Source organism: Polyodon spathula, chromosome 9, assembly GCF_017654505.1.
Source record: "Polyodon spathula isolate WHYD16114869_AA chromosome 9, ASM1765450v1, whole genome shotgun sequence".
NCBI lineage: Eukaryota > Metazoa > Chordata > Actinopteri > Acipenseriformes > Polyodontidae > Polyodon > Polyodon spathula.
In genome coordinates this window covers 3,526,038-3,546,181 of record NC_054542.1, presented here as the reverse complement: position 1 = coordinate 3,546,181, position 20,144 = coordinate 3,526,038, and the positions used below count along the sequence as shown (strand labels likewise).

Below are 20,144 nucleotides of genomic sequence, written 5' to 3'. Positions count from 1 at the left end.
CTTATCTGAGATCTACTCAGAGCTGGAAAAGTGAATTTGAATCTTGCTGGAAGAGCTGATTTGCTTGATATGAACTAGATGTTGTAAACAAATTGTTAAAAAAAAACACACTGTTCAGGATAATGTTATGATATTCTCTTTATTAGCTTATAAGTAATGCTGTAGGGTTCTGTATTTGAATATTCTAAGGCAACAGTGGACATTAATATAGGGTCTGTGTGAGTCTGAGTAAAAACGGAGCTGAATTGGAGGTCATGCTAACCAGTAACACCTGTGAAATGAACTAACTTCCCTTATCTTAGAGCTACTGGTGCTGAAGCCTATGTTAACCTTGAAAGACAAGCATAAGCGAGCATTTAATTTAATTAAATTGTTTACAGCCAAGCTTCTTATTTAGAAAAAGAGGTCAGCTCTTTTTGGAAGCAGTCTTTAAGCTAAATACATCTATTCTAATCTAACTGAAACAGAATTTAAGTGTAAAGGTTTTACTGTAGTAGAAAGAAATATTATAACAGAAAGCCTAAAAATGAGACAATTTAGTAGAAACTGTGACCTAATTAAAAAAACATTGGTAGATGCATGAAGCTACAAGCTCTTATCAATAAACTGAAAAAAAGGACCCTCATTCAACTCACTCTGTTATTTTGGCAGAATATAATTTACTTTTGAACATTTCTGTAAAACCACACAACGGACTGAATGTACCAAAATGCAGTGTTCACGTTTTTGTTTTCTGAAAGGGAAAGCCTTTTATTAAGTATTAGTATTAAGCACACTAGTAACAACCAAACTCCCTAAATTAAAGTTACTTGAGTTAAAGTGGCAGAGGATTATGTTAATGATTATGATTATGTTAAATACATTTACTGAAGAAAACAAAAAGGTTTTTCAATTACTGTTGCTCAGCATTTGGATGGGTGTTTTCCAAGAAAGAAAAAGAAAAACAGGTGCAACATGCTTGGTATAAAGTTAAAGGGCACTGTGTTGCTGGATAGACAAAGATCCCATAGCAACCCTTTAGAGAAGAACCCTGTCCCTGGTTGAATTGTAAATTTGGCCTGCTTAAGTACACACCCAGCCAGACCAATTAAGTTCAACATGTCTCCAATTTCCCAAGAACAATGATATTGTTGGGATGAGAAGCATTTGTCTTGTAAAAGTGATTAAATTAAAACACAAAATCAATATTATTAATGTATATTTCATTTGTATGGCAGCATGCACTTTTCAATATGGTAGCAAGAAAATGTTAATAAATACAAATAGCATGGATTTCCATGTTTTAAATTATGCATAATTAAAGTTGTCCTTTGATTCAAACACATGTTCCCAAAAAAAAAAAAAAAAACATACAGAAACATGCTTGCCTCCTTATACAGACTGCTACAGCCTGAGACTATAAGACATCTGCCTATGTTTATGATTTAAGTATTTACCAGTTATGTGAGCAAAGGTCTGTTATGTACATAGCTTATGTACATGTACAACGGAAGTGGTGCCATAGAATTTAGAACCTATATGCAAAATATTACCTTAGGTTTTGGATAAAATAATTAAATATCTCAAAGCAATCCAGCGGTAATACTCTAGTGGAGAGAAACTGACCCTACTTGGTTAATAACATCACTGCTAGAGAGAGAGGGGGGGGGGGGGGGAGGAGAGAGAGAGAGAGAGAGAGAGAGAGAGAGAGAGAGAGAGAGAGAGAGAGCGCATGTCTCAACTCTCCATGCCGCCACTAGACGCTCCCACCACCAGCGAGTCTCCCCCATCTTGCATGTGCAACATTTATGCAGGACGGAGCCTCTCCTAAGGCTGTGGACACTGCGGGAAAACCACTAAGGATGGATTGCTAAAACTCGATTTCTTTTTTTTTCCCGTATGCCACCATCCTCAATGTCTCTCAACAGTTTTTAACAAAACAAGATGAGGATTATTTGCAAGCAGATTGTCTTGCTATTTTCTAGCTTTTGGGGACTGGCAATGGGAGCGTTCCCTAGCAGTGTGCAAATTGGTAAGTAAAAACATAGTAAATTAGTCCTACTGTGTGTTTTACACTAGACTGTAGAGTACAGGTTGGGGTTCATGGTTCAAATAGTCTTTTGTTACTGTACGTGGCACATGTTTAAAAATATTTTAAATCATATGGCTGGTTTAAGAAAAAAAAAAGGAAAAAAGCGCCACTTATCATATGGAAGATCTTGAAGTAAGATACTAATAGTGTAGCCTTGTGTATCTATCATCTTTGTTTTTGTTTTCGTAGATGTTATCCTACATTCATCTGTGTTTCTGTGTGCTTTGTTCATTTGTGTTTTTAAAACGCACTGCAGTGTCCACACAAGCTGTCAGACCGATGGGATGCTTTTCATTTATACTGTACTCTATACTAATTAACGTGTGTGCCTTTTGAAAGTTACACAATATCCACTTTTCACTCAGTTGTTTTCCTTTCCTTTTTTGTTGTGTCTTTTCTTTTTTCCCACTGTTTCACGGGAGATAGTTTAATTTATTCCAGCACTGCATCATCGTTTATCATGGAGTACCAAAGACGTTTGCTAATGAGATTCTACTAGTACTAGCTGATTCTGCAGTTCATGGGAGGCTGTTGATAAAGTTGATTCTTGTGTATGTGTTGTGCATTTCAAAAAGGATATCATTTCGATACTTAGCTATATAGGCGCAATGCTGCATTTCTCACATGTTAGAAGACAACAAAAATGCTTAGCATGTATTTAATAGCTATAAAACGAAGTAAGTGCAATAAAACTAATGGTAATCTACTCGCACTAAGATTGTTCTATATTTAAAAATAAATATTTTTGTGCCGGGACAATATCTGCCTGTACCATGGTGGGGCCCCCGCCCGGGGGGGGGGAGAGGGGGCACGTTTTTGCGTATAGGTGTGCTTAGTAATTATAATATTAATTACGCGAAAGTGATTTTAATAAGAAGAATAAGAATAATAAACCTAATTTGTTGTTTGTTTTTTCTCAGGAGGTCTCTTCATCAGAAACACAGATCAGGAATACACTGCATTTCGCTTAGCAATTTTTTTACACAACACCAGCCCCAACGCGACTGAAGCGCCTTTTAATTTGGTTCCTCATGTGGACAACATTGAAACAGCTAACAGCTTTGCTGTAACAAATGCCTGTAAGTAAATCTGGTGACTGATTTCAATAATTTAATTAGGGATACACATCAAGAGGGGGTACTGCTGCTGCTGCCCTGAAGAGCCTGTGCTGTATTAGCTGACTGCAGTGTTGTGATGCAGTGTAGCTGCAAGTCACACAAATTGCGACCTAGAGGTTTGTCCATTTCATAATGCAGCAGAAGGTCTATTTTAGAGTCACACTGGCCTGATGTGTGTTTCCGGTTTGGTGATATCCCACTGCCTGATCACTCAAGGCACTTGTAATATGACTTGTATTAATGTGTTTTGTTGGTGTTATTGTTGTTGTTTTTGTAACTGATTATCTTTTTAGCTGCAAACGATTTAAGTTCTATATTAAAGTCTTTCAGTGTTGTTTAAAAGTAACTGTTTTTTTTTTAAATGGGGGGGGTGGTGGTGGATTAAAAATAGCTGATTGACTAAAATAATTAAATGTAATGTATCTCAGGGCAATCTGGATGTGGCTCCTGTTTGTTTAAATGATGTCACGTTACGGTTACAATTTTCATCAGTCCCTATCACTTTGTTCACATTTTCCGAAGGTCAGCACTACTCTATTGCTTCCCCTGCAAAGCTATTTCATTATTGTGTGAAGTCTTCAAAGCAGCAATGAAAATACAGTTCAGTAGGTCTTGTTGTGTCTTCATTTTTTGTACTGCGTTCTTTTAATATTTTTTTTACCATTCATTTATTAAAGATGCTTTGTTCCTCATTAGGAAAAAAATAATACTGCTTATGCATAGATCTGTTAATGTGTTCTAATGGTTCATGTCCAAGAAGCACTAAATCTGAGGCAAAGCAATTGTTCGTTTTTGTTTTGTGGTAAAATCAATAGAGAGTTAAGTGAGGAAAAGATTTGGGGGGAGTGATACTCTGACCTTCAAGAGGATTTCCCTGCATAATCTTCATCAATGGTACATCAGATGATTATGTTTTGGCCATAGGAGGCAGTTTCCAATTTCATCAATTCAGATATGATTCCTGCCAACTCCGTTCTTGTACAGTAAGAAACGTTGACTGTTTAAAGCAGAGGGAATTGGTTTGGTGACATTGATGGTTATGCGGAATTCACTAATGATTATGAGCCATGTTTAGTCCCTTGTAATAAACAAAGGGATGCTTGTCTGATTTATGAGAGTGTTTTAGTATTCTGATGTAGAAGTGTTATGAAAAAAAAGAGTTATCATCCCTAATGAAGCACAAGCAAACTAAGTGACAAATGAATGAAGATATTGCATGTCCCCTATGCTAAATCAGAGCAGAATCAATTATCTGATGACTGGAGGACACTAGCATCCATGTGATTGAATCTGCCAGTGCTGACAGCAGCTCCCAAAACACAGATGTGTGCAAATGTTCAACCTAATTAAAGGATGCAAAAAAAAAAGAAATCAGGAGAAAAAGCATTTGCAGTATCGCATCAACCTGAAGAGTAATGTACCGTGTGCAGTGTAGTGTAGATTGGGCTACATGGTGGATGTTTGAGATCCTTTTGCCTATTGCATTTACATATAGTGCACAGGCCGCTGCATGGTATATAGCTGCTAGAGCTGTTGGACTGAAATTATTATTCATGACAGGTCAACCTTAAACACGACGTGACCAGTGAGCCTCATTGCCAGATTCCTTCTGCTGCAGAGGTTGCGTTTAAAGCTATGGCTTATTGCAGGATACCAAAGTGCTGGTTTTCATTGTATCATAGATCACTATAGAGACATAGCTCTTAGACCTCTGATACATTTTGATTCTGATATTCCGATATGTTGTTTTCAAATTGTGACTCATAAGTCGTATGCCAATTTCACATTATTGAAAAGCACACCAGCAGTCGGATCAGGTCATTCTGTTCTGTAAATCATGCTGTGAGAATATCTTTTCAAAAGCTTGAGTGATAACAGCATTGTTATCCATTTCAACATCATATTTTTTTTTTTGTATGTGCAGACCAAAGCTGAATGTTTTAATGCATTGATTTTATTTTAGCTACCGCACCTCACTATATTCTTGAGATAACCTCTTAAGGCCGCTTAAGCATCAGCGCTTAAACATGTGATGCAGAACTCTCATCAGCCTTTAAATATGTGTTTACTAAAAGCAATGCACTGTAATGTACAACAGTGCGCGTGGTATGTACACTAGAATTCCAGCTAAGCTTACTCTAACACCAGCACTGTATTAGAAGATGGTGTACTAATTATCAGATGAATGCTAATTGCATGGACATCATGATCTTACACAGTAAAGTTTTAAAACTTGATTTTAAAACACATTGTTACAAACTAGCTACCTTGTGTAATTATACCGCAAGAAGGTGTATCTCAGATATTTTTGGGGGGATGTACGGAATTGTGTCTCCTTGTACACTCAAGTAAATATATATATATAAGTAAATGTGTGTGTGTGTGTGTGTGTATATATATATATATATATATATATATATATATATATATATATATATATATATATATATATATATATATATATATATTTATTTTTTTTTTTTTAATGGGTTGTTCATATATTAAAATCACTTCTTAAAACAGACCTGTTATCACCCAGTTGGTTGGAATACAGCCCTTTGACATTTTAGTGTAGCTTCGCTTCTGTTCATGACAGGAAGGCACAATAAACAGTTACATACAACTGTTTCAGACACAAAGCCCATCCTTTTAGAACAAATGTAGGCTCTCGTTCTATGAAATATCGTTGTGCCTTCAGAATACTTGCACAGTGCTAGAGAAAACAAGCTGGCATGGAGCTAACTTATCAGAAGCCAGCACTTTATTGAAATCTTGCCTGGTGATGCTGCTGCTACCGGGGATGTCTGGTCACTTTCCTGCCAAGGCTCCGATTTTAAAAGACTGTTCTCGTTTCTTTGAAAGCGTCCAACACCTGGAGCAGTTTGAAGCATCTTTTATTTCCTTACATTTATCTAAATGGCTTTGGAAATCAAGTGTTTGTCAAAACTTGCAATCACGAGCCAACTTTTTCCCCATCACCTGGTATGAACACAGATAGGCTTTTATTTCTATATTTGCACATCGTCCAATGCAATCTACATACCCTGTCAATTCATTTAAACCAAGTGTGTGCATAAACTCCCAATGCCTTTGAGAAAAAAGAGCAATGCTCTTCAGTGAAAACAGTTGTAAACTATGTCACTTTAAATGGCAAAGGGATACAGTTCCTGTAAGCTGGTGTATTTTGTTAAAATGATTCAGAAATACAGACACAGAAAAGACAGTTTAGTGTGGATCTGTGAGAGATGCCAAGAGAATTTGTTTTTAGTTTCAAAATATGAAGAAAGAAAAATGCATTTTGTCAATTTTAGCTCTGTATTGCTGTACCCATTGAAGTGAAACCGACTGTTTTTTCATTTTGACTCAAGCACAAAAAAAATGAAATCTCAAAACCATGATTGAATGACATTCAGTACACATCTGAGGTCAGTGGGAAAGAGCAATTCTGATGCATGGTTCTGGTTAACTTTTTGTCAATTTCACTTGCTATCAAATACTAGACGTTCAAGAGCATTACATTACGCTGCAGAGGTTAATGAAACACAGCGTTCATTGCTGCAGTGTGTCATTTGCACCTAATTAGGGATCAGGGTAGTACAACCCAGTCCAGAAGAATGAAAGTCATGATGTAGGTTTTTGTACAGAAACCACGAATAAATCAGATACATAACATATCTGGGGGAAAATTTTAAAGGTTAAACCTAGCCTCTGTTTGTCTAAAAAACACACAGCGATGAATACTGCATTGAAAATCCTTTTGTGAACACTAGAATTTTATTTAAAAAAAGGGATATTCATGAAAATGAAAGCTGAATTTTAAGTTTCTCTCCCAAGCAATGAGTTGTTTTTTTTTAAAGACTTTGTTCCATTGACTGTACAGTATATTGAATGTCCTTTCTCTAGGTGTGTGTCATGGACCTGTCTTTGCTTAGCAATTCATTTTGCTTTTGTCTGGGTTTTTTTAAGCAGGTTTGACTAATTTTCTAATTATATCTTAACAAAAATTTAAAAAAAAAACAAAGCATACTCTCAGAAGCAAGAAAACAACATATTTTTAAATACTACAAACTAGAACAGCAAATTAGAACAGTTTGCATAGAGGACAACTAAAATAAATAACATATTCCTCAAAATCTAATCCATTTCAGAAACCAGCTTTTGGAGTAAAATGAACAACAAATGCCCTGCCTGGTCATCTTGCATGGTTCCATATATTTTTAATTGTTGTATTACTGGGGCAGTTTTGTTGCAGATTCATAAATTATTCTGCCCTCTAAAATGCATGCATGCATGCTTATGCTATCAAATGTACAATGCTATTGACAAATCCCACATTGATCTAACAAGGCAGCAGGGAAATTACTCATGAACAGGGTGATGTTTGCCATCCATTTACCAAATTCTAACCACGTCATGTAAATGAATTCATTTACACTGCAGGTGGTGTAACAACAGCGTTGGCTGTTTATACAAGGACACCCAGATAACCTTAACTTCAGGCGCATAGCAGTTAATAAAATTAGTAGGAGAATGTCCATGTATAAAAGAGAGTTCTGAGCTACAGCTTTGGGCTCACCTTATATTTGACTTAAGTCAGGGTGATAAAATGAGAAATGATTTGGTGTACAAGTGTGGCTTAGTATAATGAAAAAGGTTACCCCATAATTTCAGTTTAATACTACAGTATTTGTACAGTAAGTAAGTATAACTTTTAGGGGCGTGTCAAAGTCATGTTTCAATGGGAAATAAGGTTGAAGTAGAGTATATTCTACAGCTGCCCTGTCCATGGTGCTGAAAGAATGGTCACAATTGAATTGTATTACAACAAAATGAGATGTGTTGCAGAGAACTGTATTGGGAAATACAGTTACTGGAACAGGCCGTGCTGTACAAAGGTCTGTATCATGTGACATGCTATAGGATTGGAGGTGCAGTATGTAGGAGCTATAGCAGTCAGCTGTTTGGTAGCTTGTTGATCAATAGAAGAAGTTCATGAGAGTTTGAATGGGGACTGTGCAAGTGGGTGCAGCTGCAGCAGACATCTTTAAGAAATAGAAAGGTCCCAGAAGGAATAGAAAGGTATGTAGTCAGACGAGACGGATAAGGCACTATAGATAACACTACCTTTCTAATAAAGTGGCAGAACACGCTGTCAGAAACACAGAATTCTAAAGCTAGAACCATGGTGCTGAAGGTATTGCCACAATTGAATGGCATTTTACAGGGATGACCAAGCCCATTTCAGAAGGGTAATTGTTTCTGAATTAGCAATAAACAACAACAACATGGTGTTAAGGTCTCCTATATGCGTGTCTCATTTTTTTTTTGTCAGGTCTAGTATGACCATTGTGCTAAGCATGAGTACGTTTAGACTAGTAATTTACTCTTCACTTACGACAGGCTCACAATACTCCCTGTTCTGTGTTCTGTAAATAACAAAAGTGCTTTCTACTGCCGAATATTTATATTTAAGATCACATGTAATTATTATATGCTTACCTAAGTAATGTTTAATCATTTAAATGTGTTCATATGTATCATTATATTAATATACCATTTACACCACTTTTATTGAAATGAAAATTAAATTATTATTTTATTAGGGAAAGTGGAGTAAAAGAAAAGTGCCGGTTATCCAGATATTATTATTATTATTATTATTATTATTATTATTATTATTATTATTATTATTATTATTATTATTATTATTTTACAAAACACTTTACATAATAACACAAATACAAATAGACAATAAAAAGCCAGTTTAAACAAATACATTTTAAGGCAAGGTTTAAAGAATTCAGTGTCCCTAATTTCTTTGGGAAGGGCATTCTGCAACCTAGGGGCATAGAAACAGAAGTCCCTGTCACCCACAGTAGTCTGGTCATGAGGACACATAAGATACAACATCAGTGGACCGCAGATTGCGTCTAAGGGTCAGTTATGTAAGGGGGAGACACACCCTTCAAGGCCTTAAAAGTCAATAGCAAGATTTTAAAATCAATGTGAAACTTAAGAGGAAGCCAATGTAGGGATTCCAAAGCAGGGGTAATACGATCACCAGATCGAGACCTAGTCAAAACCCTGGCTGCTGAGTTTTGAACATACTGCAGTTTGTTTAGGGTATTGTTGGAAACACCAGCAAGCAGGGCATTACAGTAGTCAAGTTTGGACTAGACAAAGTCATGGACCAGTTTCTCCGCATAGAGAGAACAGGGTGTAGCAGGGAGATATTCCTAAAATGGAAAAAGGACATCTTGGTGATATTCCGTACATAAGGCTCACAAGTTAAGCTAAGATCAAACATAGCCCCCAGATTTTTCATTTTAGAGCAAAACTTAACTGTTAGATTTAAGTAGTTGGTGTGGAGAACTTGGTACCATGACCTCAGTCTTATCACAGTTTAATTGCTAAACATTTTGTTGTATCCAAAGTTTAATATCAGTTGTACAATTAGTAAGCACGGAAACAGCCGCTTCAATGTCAGGTTTAGTTTGCAAGTAAATCTGAGTGTCATCAGCTTAGAGATAGAAATGTATGCCATGATGTTGAAGAATTTGACCGTGGGAACATATATATATACTAAATAAAAGAGGCCCCATTATGGAGCCCTGGGGAAAACCATCCCAGTAACGAACCTAAACTCCCCCCAGAGAGACAAAATTCTTTCTCTTATATATTGGGGGTCTGGATTGGAAGCATAAGTGACATCAGATTCACAGCTTTTATTTTTTTACTTTATTTAAGTTTTTAAAGGACTAACATTTTAATAAATGTCTACTTGCATTTTTAGAATATACAATTAATCAAAAAAAAGAAGAAAAGAAAAGAATCCAGCCAAACAATTTAGAGGATCTAGCATCAAATTATTTCATATCCTTCCGGGCTCCTCTGCCACCAGGTTTGCCTGCTCTTATGACGTCCCTTTTTTCATATTCCTCAGAGTAAATGAGGATGAGAGAGAGTTTGCCCTGTTAGTGATTTTCAGCTAGTTTGCAGCAAGAAGTGACAGCAGCTGAATAAAAACATATCTTGAAATATAGAAAAAACGTAATGTTGGAAGCGCCGGCTGAAAATACAAACATGTTGTCTCTGTGTCGTGCACAATTCTGTCTGTGTTTATGACTTTAATCGATTTGGTTTGGCACTTCACTGTCAGTCAGTAAATATGTGGCTTGGAGATATTTCCTACAATCTTTTCAGGGCTGGAAAAACAAACATGTATATCAAACAAGTAGCTGGTGTAAATTGTGTTGTGAGTATTGAAGAGCAAGTAGCTCATGTTTACATTCGAGTTTTTTCTGGCCTTTGCAATCATTAGTTCTACGTCCTTTGAGTTGATATGTTTTTCTCTAAATCTGTTGTTTACCTGGTTTTGTCAGGCAGGCTGAGAGAGTTTAAAGGTTACACGGTCACGTGATTTTAATAATGAAGAAGGCTGCTAGTCTCAGAGCTTAGGATTCTCCAGATTCAAAAGCCAGGTTAAGGCAATAGAAACATGAAGGACAAACAATACTATTGTTATATTTTCTACTACACGGTGCAATTAGCAGGCATTTCAGTTAGCAATTATATGTACTTTGTAAAATAAGGTAATTAGTGGGGTTACAGTAATAGTAATCTCCTCCCCTTTTAATACTACAGTCACTCCGAAAAGCTGAGCGATCGAAAAATTACTTGGTAGCTCTTCAGAGAAGCCTATAGAGGTGGCTTCTGTAGGCTTTTTGGTGTTAAGCCAATGGCTGTAGCAGTCATTTTTAATGTGGTGCTCCTTCTAGTTGCAGTCATTTTCAAATTACGAAAGTATCAGATGTGTGCTACTGGAGGTCACAGGGCAGCAGGACAAAACTGATACATTGATAACTTATCCTGCATAAGCTTCTATTGCTGGAATACAAAAAAAAACAACTATCACAGGTTCCAGCATCAAATGTTTACAGACAGCAAAGGAATATAACAGTTATCTCCCTGACATGAGCTCATCTCACCAAATATTACAGAAGTTTCTAAGTTAAGCAAAGATATAATAATATGTAGTTCTTTTTAGGTTCCAAATAAAGGCACTCGTCCCAACATGCTGAGCTTGGCAGTGCTGCATTGGCCTTTGAACTGGGGTTGGTTCACCTAACTATGCCACAGTGACCCCTGCTGGTAAACTCCAGATAAGACGAGATGCCAGTTGCTCTAGGGTTCAGTACTGAATCTTAGTAACATGTGCTGCTTAGGATCCCTGAGTCAGAAGAGGTGTTTGGAGTCGTTGATCTCCTGTCCCCCTGAAATTGCTTTGCTGTCGATGAAAATAAACAGGAGAGTTTTTAAATCGCTTTCAACTCAAACAAGGCTTTAGTCATGCAATACAACATAATCATGCTGTATAAATTGATGACATGATATTGGGTTGGTTTTGAGGTTACTTGGATAGGACTTTCCTTGTATTCTATAAGGTAATCCCATTCGGCAGTAAAATTAATTTTAGATAGCGCGGGCACCATTTTAGAATCTTATAAGGCATCAACAATGTAGGGCATTATAGACATTGGTCAGTACTGCTGAAGGGCCGAATGGAAGACTTAATAAATCTCTAACCCTTGAGTATGTCTTGATTTTGTTTAAAAAAAACGCTGCCGTTTCAAGTTTATTTATTCATAGGTGAGCAACAAAAATGACAGCATGCAAAGTAAAAATGCTAAGCAGCATTAACCTCCTTTATTTCCCTGACATTTGTCAGTATGGCCTGAGCAGCCCCAGAGATCTTCCGTATTGTCTCGTCGGGGATGACTGCTGGTCGGGTAATGAACCATACAGACCAGCTGATGGTTCCTCGCTAAGTGTTTTCAACTCCAGTGGTTATCCTGATAACTGCCAGGCTGTGTTTGGTATCTGATTCCAAAAGGAACATACAGCAAGGATTTCTGCCAATAACGTGAGGATTATCTATGACACTATGTAGCAGCACCCTGTTTGGTTCCATGAATTGCGTTCATCAATACTGTGCCTTTAAAGAATAGCTGCATGCCCATTTTAACATTAGCACGAGTGCCTCTACTGTGGTGTGACCTTCATTCATTCTTGTATTGAAAAGACATTACTTATTGTTAACTCGATTTAGTTTCACACTATAGTTAGTTTAGATTTGAATTTAAATGTATAGATAGTTTTAGGTTAGTTCTTATTGGATAATGATTATACAAATTTAGCAGATATTTCAAAAAAGGAAAAAAAATGGAAAAGGCAATATTAGCACAATGGTAGTAAAAGGACAAACATGGATTTATCACATTTAAATGTTCTTTAACATTTTTGACAAATATACAGATATCGTTTCATTTATAACTAGATTACTACACATTTAAAATTGGCATTTTTTGCTTCTTATTACATGTAATACAAGGTGCATTTGAGTATTTCAATATTTGTCCCAGCACTATCATTCTGTTTTAAGCTGTGCCTAATCACTTGAGTTTATACCGTATGAAGTCCATGATTTAGAACGTAACACGTGAAAATATATGCCCGTTGTTTTCTGGGATTATCTTTGCAAATGAGAGAATTAAAAAAAAAAGAAAAAACAGAATACATATTAAAATAATACTAACATAACTTGACCTGATAATCTTTGCTTTAGGCTGACAGGATTCTAAACCATAGCAGTGTAGTACTTAATCAGCAGTTACCATGGTCACTATAATGATGTACTGTATGTAAGTTTCCAAGGTCTATTAGCAAACAAATTTAGTTATGCATGTTATTGCGTATTGATAATAGTGACAGCTGGATGTTTTTATGTTTGTGGTCTGAACAGCCTGCCTGACAAAGTACTGTATGTAGTATGCATGTCTTATCAGTGATTCACCACTGGTAAGTCTCATGCCTAATAAACGCATTAGTACCTCTGAACAGATAATAATCTTATAGTGTGTACACACTGCCTCTCAAGTGCACTGGTACCTACAAGGATTATCCATTTCTATTAATGCAGAATGACTGGGGATGGAGAATGTATTGCCCATTTTATTAAATATCAACAAATATCAACAATCCAAGTGCAGTGGTATCGCATATATGCAAAACTGGATGAGACATTTGCTCTGCATTTGCCCTCTACTTACTGTGAAGGTGACTGCTGAGGCTGGTACGACAGCCATTGACATTCATGAGATGATTATTTATTCAGGGACACCAAGACGATTAGTTTGAAAGGGGTCTGGCTCCTGAGTGAGTGAGCAATATTGTAACTGCCTGGAAATGATCCTTGGAAATCATTTTAAGTGTAAAGAATAGCATTTTGATTTAAAATGGTTGTTTTCTATCATGTGAGAACAAATGCCTGTGGGAACTTCATGAAATTACTAATTATCAACGTGATTCAAACCCCAAATCTCCCAGAGTACAAAGGGCTTTATAGACAATTAAAAAATGAAGATGCAACAAAAAAATGCCAAAAGCAATTATTTCACTGTGTGGTTTCTGGTAATAATTCAGCTCTGTTAAAATGTAGTATATTTTTTATACATATTGCCTTCATAACTGTTTGTGGCCACACCTGACTCTTGGCATTCACTTTCTCTTCTTTTTGCCATTGCTGGAGCTTCCCAACATGCCTGGCTTTGGTACTGTGGCACCTGCTTGATGTGCATTAACTATTAATGCCTCTCTCAAATTCTGTTTGGCTTTTGTCCCATCAAACCATTTTAATTTTAGAGCAATTTATTTAAATTTTAGAGCAGTTTTTTACGCTCCTGAACTTGTGTTTCTTCTCCTGCTGTATATGGCTGAAGCAATTCAACATTTAGGCTACTTTGTAGCGTTTGAACATATACTCCAGGATAGCTCCAGGAGTATTAACTAAATATAACTGAGGAAGCCAGTGTGAGCTGCGAAGCACAGCTCTGACTGACTACTCTCCTTTCGAAGGGCATTAACATAGCCTCATGGCTTCTCATGAAAGACACAGCTTCCAGTGTAAATAATGTTGATCAGATTATTACATTGTTCTCAAAAGACCTAGGAGTGGAAGATCCCCATAACTTCCCTTTAAAACTCCCTGACTAAATGCCTTCAATTTGCCATTCAACGCGATCAGATAATGTGATTTATAGTACATTGCCTGCAAGATTATTTCTAAATTGTAGTAATATAATAATAATATAGTAATAACATGTAGTTATTTCTATGGTGCAAATAATGTCATACATTTTACCTATATTGTAGTTCGTTAATTTCACACACACACACATCATGGAAATTGTGATTTAAAAATATATTTGTGGGGCTGTAGCAGACTAGCGCGTTTAAAAGGAAAAAAAAAACAGTGCAGTTCACATTCATTCCTTTTACATTTCTAATACAATCTGAATACAACACTTTATTGCTTACTGCCTTTAGCCCACTCTGATTAGCTTTTTGAAGTTAAGACGTATTGAGTAATCAGCATTCAGACCACCAAAGAAGACGGAAGTGGAAGTAAAGGAAATAAAGGAAACTGGACTGAATAAGAGGACTACTTGGATTGATGGATGGAAGGTAGGATTGATTTTCCTTCCAAGAAAAGAGCCCCTCATAGTTGTACTGAAAATAGATCACATTAGCAGATGACAAGACTTCTTTGCCTTTATATGTTTGCTTCCCTTTGATAAATATAACCTATATAAGCCAAGCTGGAAAAGGGAGGGGGTGTTTTAACCTCTGGCACTTCATGTCTGCTGATGCTTGCTATCATGTAGCAACCCTTGAATGGATAGTCAGTCGTGCCTAGCATTGCACTGTAAATGTCTTTATCATAGCTGGGGCAATTCATAGTAGAAATGGCTTGTATTGGTGCAAATTAAAAACCTTGATGTTGTTTGAAGTGTTGATAAGCATTTATGGATCAGAGACAACATAGAAATCACATGCATGTTTTCCATGTTTATCTAATTAGTATTTATTAAAACTAAAACATATAATGTAGGTACAGCCAGTGAGTATTCTATCCTTGTTTTCATTCTCAAACCACTGTAGATGAGAGGGGCACTCCATTCAGTTGTTCCTTGTCAAAGTTGGTTTTAGGCTGGCATTCTACAATGTAGGTTTAAGCATTCTAATAAATTTCAAGAAAACAGTGTAGTGAATGGATCCCTGGTTGTCACACCTAACCCTTTATCCTGTATGTACCAATATGAGCTATGTTGTTATAGTCAGGTTAGATACCTATTTGTCAGTACAACCATTTAAAAGGTTTAAAATGGAACGTCCTGGACAGTAACTAACTGGAACTATGCTCTGCACAGTTGTGTGTGTGTTCCGTTCATCTTAAAATTGTAAAGTGATCGTTCATTGTACTGAAAATAAGTCTAAAAGCAGAAGCTCCTGCAGATTTTCTGTTCTTATTAAGCTATGGCTACACTGATTGCTGCCACATCTGCAGAAATTGAAACTGAGCTGGAAAATACATTAATGGAGAAACAAGCATTTCTGTATAAGAAATGTAGTGATTTTTTTATGCTCAGTAAAATACATGTTGAACATTCTAGCATAATCCCATGGGCATTTCCCATAAATGATATATGATGTATTGGGTTTGTTTTTTGGGGTAACCATAAATATAAACTCCAGGAGGAATCCAAATAAGACCTGATATTTTGTCCTATCTGTAAGTAGTGCCCGCTCATAATGTATAATTACAATAGGGCCCCATCCACTCAGTACATAGTAGCCATGTTATTTTAAATAACAGAGGTTTTCAGTTTATGTTAAAAGTAAAATAAAAGTTTGCATTTTGGTATAAATCCTGTGATAAATGTTATTTAATGGCACCAGCACATTATGGTGGTATATTTGCTAACCTTTTAAAAATTTGAACCAATGCACACTGACAAACAATAAAGCAATGGACAGATGGCAGTGCAGTTTAGCTAAGTGTTATTGACATAGTAACACACTGGTATGAGTATATATGTGTTTATATATCTATCTATATATATCTATCTATATATATATATATATATATATATATATATATATATATATATATATATATATATATATATATATATATATATATATATATATATATATATATATATATATATAATATATATATATATATATATATATATATATATATATATATATATATATATATATATATATATATATATATATATATATATATATATATAGCATCAAACCGCTATAATGCCTCCATACTATTTACAATATAAAGCAGTTTAATGTTATTGATATCCAGTGTTGTTTTATATTTGCTTTTATCCTTTTTTGGAGAAAATATTTCTACCCAAATACCCAGTTACTATACTGTCAGATATTATTTTATAAAATTGGAACTTTTTTTTTTTAATGGAAGCCAGTATAACAGAAATTAAGTCTCAAGTCACCCTTCGTGTTTAAATAAGCATGTTTTACACTTTGATTACAGGGGAAATTATCTAATGTTGGTTAGGGACTGAGAGCGCACCTCTGGAATTATAGAGCTAGGTTGAGGAAGACATCTGGTCTCATGGTTATTAAACTGATTTCCCAGTGTAGTAGTTGAATAATAAAATGAACAAATGTGAAATTTGTGCTGACAGAAGATATAAAAGTCAAGGGAGTTATCTTTCACAGCTGTCTTGTGTTCGAAAATAATATATAATACATAAATTATTATAATATGTAAAGCCAAGTTCTCCAAATACTGAAGGCCCTCTGGGCTTCCATAACAACACACCATGTCAGCATATCTGCCAATGCTCTGCATTTTAATCTTATAAGTCTACCTATAAGTAAACCTCTGAGTCATTCTTTCATAGTCTATTGAAGGCATCTTGTTGGAGTGAGGTTTACATTTAATAAAATTTGATGCAGTGGTTAAGTATCCCCAGAGTCAAGTGTTGTAGTAAATCTGCAAGGTTATTTGACAGTTTATATGTACCTTGGCCGATAAGTTTACCATTCTGAAATTTAGAGGATTTGGTTTTGTGGTTTTATTTCTGAGGAGTTTTAGCAGGGCGATAATTAGTGTTGGTGTAATTTATAGGGCCCTGTGAAATCCACGTTGCGGAGAACACAGACCGTATCGTGAAACAAAAAACCGAATTAGGCAACCGAGGACATTACCACAAAACCAGCTTACACAAACAGAATATAGACAGGACCAGTCAAAAGTTTGAGTAGACTTGCTGGAAACTAGGTTTTTTTCATAATTGAGAATGTTTTACGTCGTATACGTTTCTGTAAATACTTGAAAATGAAAACACATTTTACAGTATACAAAACAAAACATAAGAAGTATCAAAGCAATGTTCAAGAGAATTGAAAATTGTCTCTATATCTTGGATTGCTCAAAATAGCCACCCTTTGCCTTAATAACAGCCTCACAAACACGAGGCATTTTTGGTTAACAAGTTTCAGCAGGAAATCACCCGACATGTCTTCCCAGCTCTTCTGCAGCAGTTCCCAGAGATGTAGGGCACTTGTGGGTAGCTTTGCTTTGACTCTTCTGTCCGGTTCGTCCCATACAAGTTCTGTGGGTTTGAGGTCTGGAGACGGAGCAGGCCAGGTCATTAGATTGCGTTGTCCTTCACTTTCCTTCTTCGCCAGATAGTTCTTGCACAACTTTGAGGTGTGTTTCGGGTCATTATCTTGCTGAAGAATGAAGGACTGCCCAACTAGCCGTAATCCTGATGGAATGGCATGCCTCTGAAGTATGCTATGATAGCCATGCTGGTTGAGCTTGCCATGGACATGGTAAAGATCATCAACTCTGTCACCAGCAAGCAACCCCAGACCATGACACTGCCTCCTCCATGCTTGACAGTGGGAACCACACATGCAGAACTCATGCGCTCACCCTCTCTGCGTCTTACAAATACTCAGTGGTTGGACCCAAATATTTCAAATTTTGACTCATCGGTCCACAAGACCGACTTCCACTCCTCAAACGTCCAGTTTCTGTGTTTTTTGGAAGGCAAGTCTCTTCCTCTTATTCTGCACTCTTAACAATGGTTTCTCTGCAGCAATTCTTCCAGTTAGGCCAGCTTCACGCAATCTCCTCCGAACAGTTGATGTTGAAACATCTGTACTTCTAGTAGCATTTAGCTGAGCTTGTATTTCAGGGGCAGTTAATCGTTTGATGGTCTTGGCCACAGCAGTTACAGACACTTGCAAAGTTCTTGCGATTTGTCTTAAAGATTAACCTTCATTTCTTAAAGTAATTGCAGACTTTTTTCTTTGCTTAACTGAGCGTATTTTGCCATTTTCTGATCCCTTACATTCAGGAATGACAAACTTGTGCCTTTGCTACCTATATTTATAGTAATCATGGACCCTCACCTGTTAACAATAATTGGTGACAAAAGGTTAATTAGGTAACATGCTAGTTAACTCAGAGAACATCTAACAAAGACACTTTTATACTCAGACCAGTGTTCTAACACTGTGTTATACACATTTCAGACTTTTAACTGACTTGGGCTTCAGACTGAAATCCCCTTGCTTTGGGTGACCATTTCACTGAAATTGACAAGATTTACATTTTCATTTAAAAATGTAATTTTTGAATGCAATTCACTTATGATTATCAGCTTATATAAGTACTTGTGTCATATAATAAAATATTAAGTGTTTCTAGACAAGTTTATACAGGTAAAAGCATAGATAATCATGAAAAACCTGGTTTCAAGCAGGTGTACTCAAACTTTTGACTGGTACTGTATGTATATATTTTTAAAAATTACATTGAAAATAGCACAGCGTTTGTGTGACAAGAGGCTTCAAAAAAGACACATCATGGGAAGGAGTACAAAAACTATTTTTGCACCTCTCAGCCACCATTTTCACTTGCTAGCTACCGTTATATCTTGGGCAGTGCTTAATATGTAAAGAAAGAGGAGACAGGGCGCAAACAATGACAATAATACCGACCTTAAGAAGCGCTTATTCTAAATCGTAACACATTTATTTGAAAGAGTATTGCACATACTGGTGTTAGATGTCTACAATCACGCATTCTACATGATATATAAAGTAGTAGTACGTGCAGAGAAATTAATTAAAGGCACCCTTAGGACAAATAATGTGGAAAAAAGCCTGTATGCATGTTTTGCATTTAAATGGATTAAAAAACAAACACATTGAATGGCATTCAGAGGACTCCAGAAGGACGACATTGATTAAAAAAAATTAAATACAAATCCCAACACCAACATTGGTTTGACCCATGGTCTGACTATTATCAGCGATGTGTATGCAACAGAAGCCACTGGTAGAGTACAAAAATGATTAATTAAACTTAGGCTAGGTAGTTGTTATCTTAGTATGTTTTTATTCGCTATTAATTAAATTATATTTATTGAAAAAGGGAAGAGAGAACCAGATTGTAATTATTTGTATTCTTTTGGTTTAATATAATATAGCAGGCTAATTTTCCTATTGAAGTAGGCTACAATATATATATATATATATATATATATATATATATATATATATATATATATATATATATATATATATATATATATATATATATATATATATATATTTTTTTTTTTTTTTTTTTTTTTATTAAAAATAATTTAAAGTAGGCTGCAAATGTGGCATCAGACTCTTTTTTTAGTGCGCACGCAAGAGCTTAACACAACTGTGTTGAGACTTTAAAAAGAAAGCATTTTATGAGATTTTTAACTAGAGGTACTGGTGCTGTGCCCCGGCACAAATTAACACCATGCTACAGAGAGGGGCACTGCATACATTCAGGAGGAGAGCGTCTGCTCTGCAGGAACTACAGCTACGCAACCCTGAAACTGCAACATAGTGCTTGTGAAGGCAATGCCCAGTCAAAGCCGTATGAAGAAGCAGGAGTCGTCGTATGAATACCGGCTCATAAGTAGGTTAGTTTAATGGATTTAATCCCAAGTAATGTATAGCAAGGGTTACGTAGTGTAGCAGGTTCCTGGAGCGGGACTTCTCATTTAGTA

General features: G+C 36.0%; 1 protein-coding gene across 9 annotated transcripts in view; it reads left to right on the top strand.

Moving 5' to 3' along the window:
• The first annotated feature begins 1,735 nt into the window (after nucleotides 1–1,735).
• LOC121320341 (glutamate receptor 4) overlaps nucleotides 1,736–20,144 on the top strand; it is a 91,202-nt gene continuing 72,793 nt past the window's right edge. For 3 of the 9 annotated variants that reach the window (XM_041258570.1, XM_041258568.1, XM_041258571.1), the window contains exons 1-2: nucleotides 1,737–2,011; nucleotides 2,992–3,150. In XM_041258570.1, the coding sequence (XP_041114504.1) occupies nucleotides 1,924–2,011; nucleotides 2,992–3,150 (247 nt within the window). In that variant the 5' untranslated portion in view covers nucleotides 1,737–1,923. Of the gene's footprint in view, nucleotides 2,012–2,991; nucleotides 3,151–20,144 lie in introns of all 9 variants that reach the window. The other 6 variants (XM_041258566.1, XM_041258564.1, XM_041258563.1 and 3 more) reach the window with 3 other exon arrangements.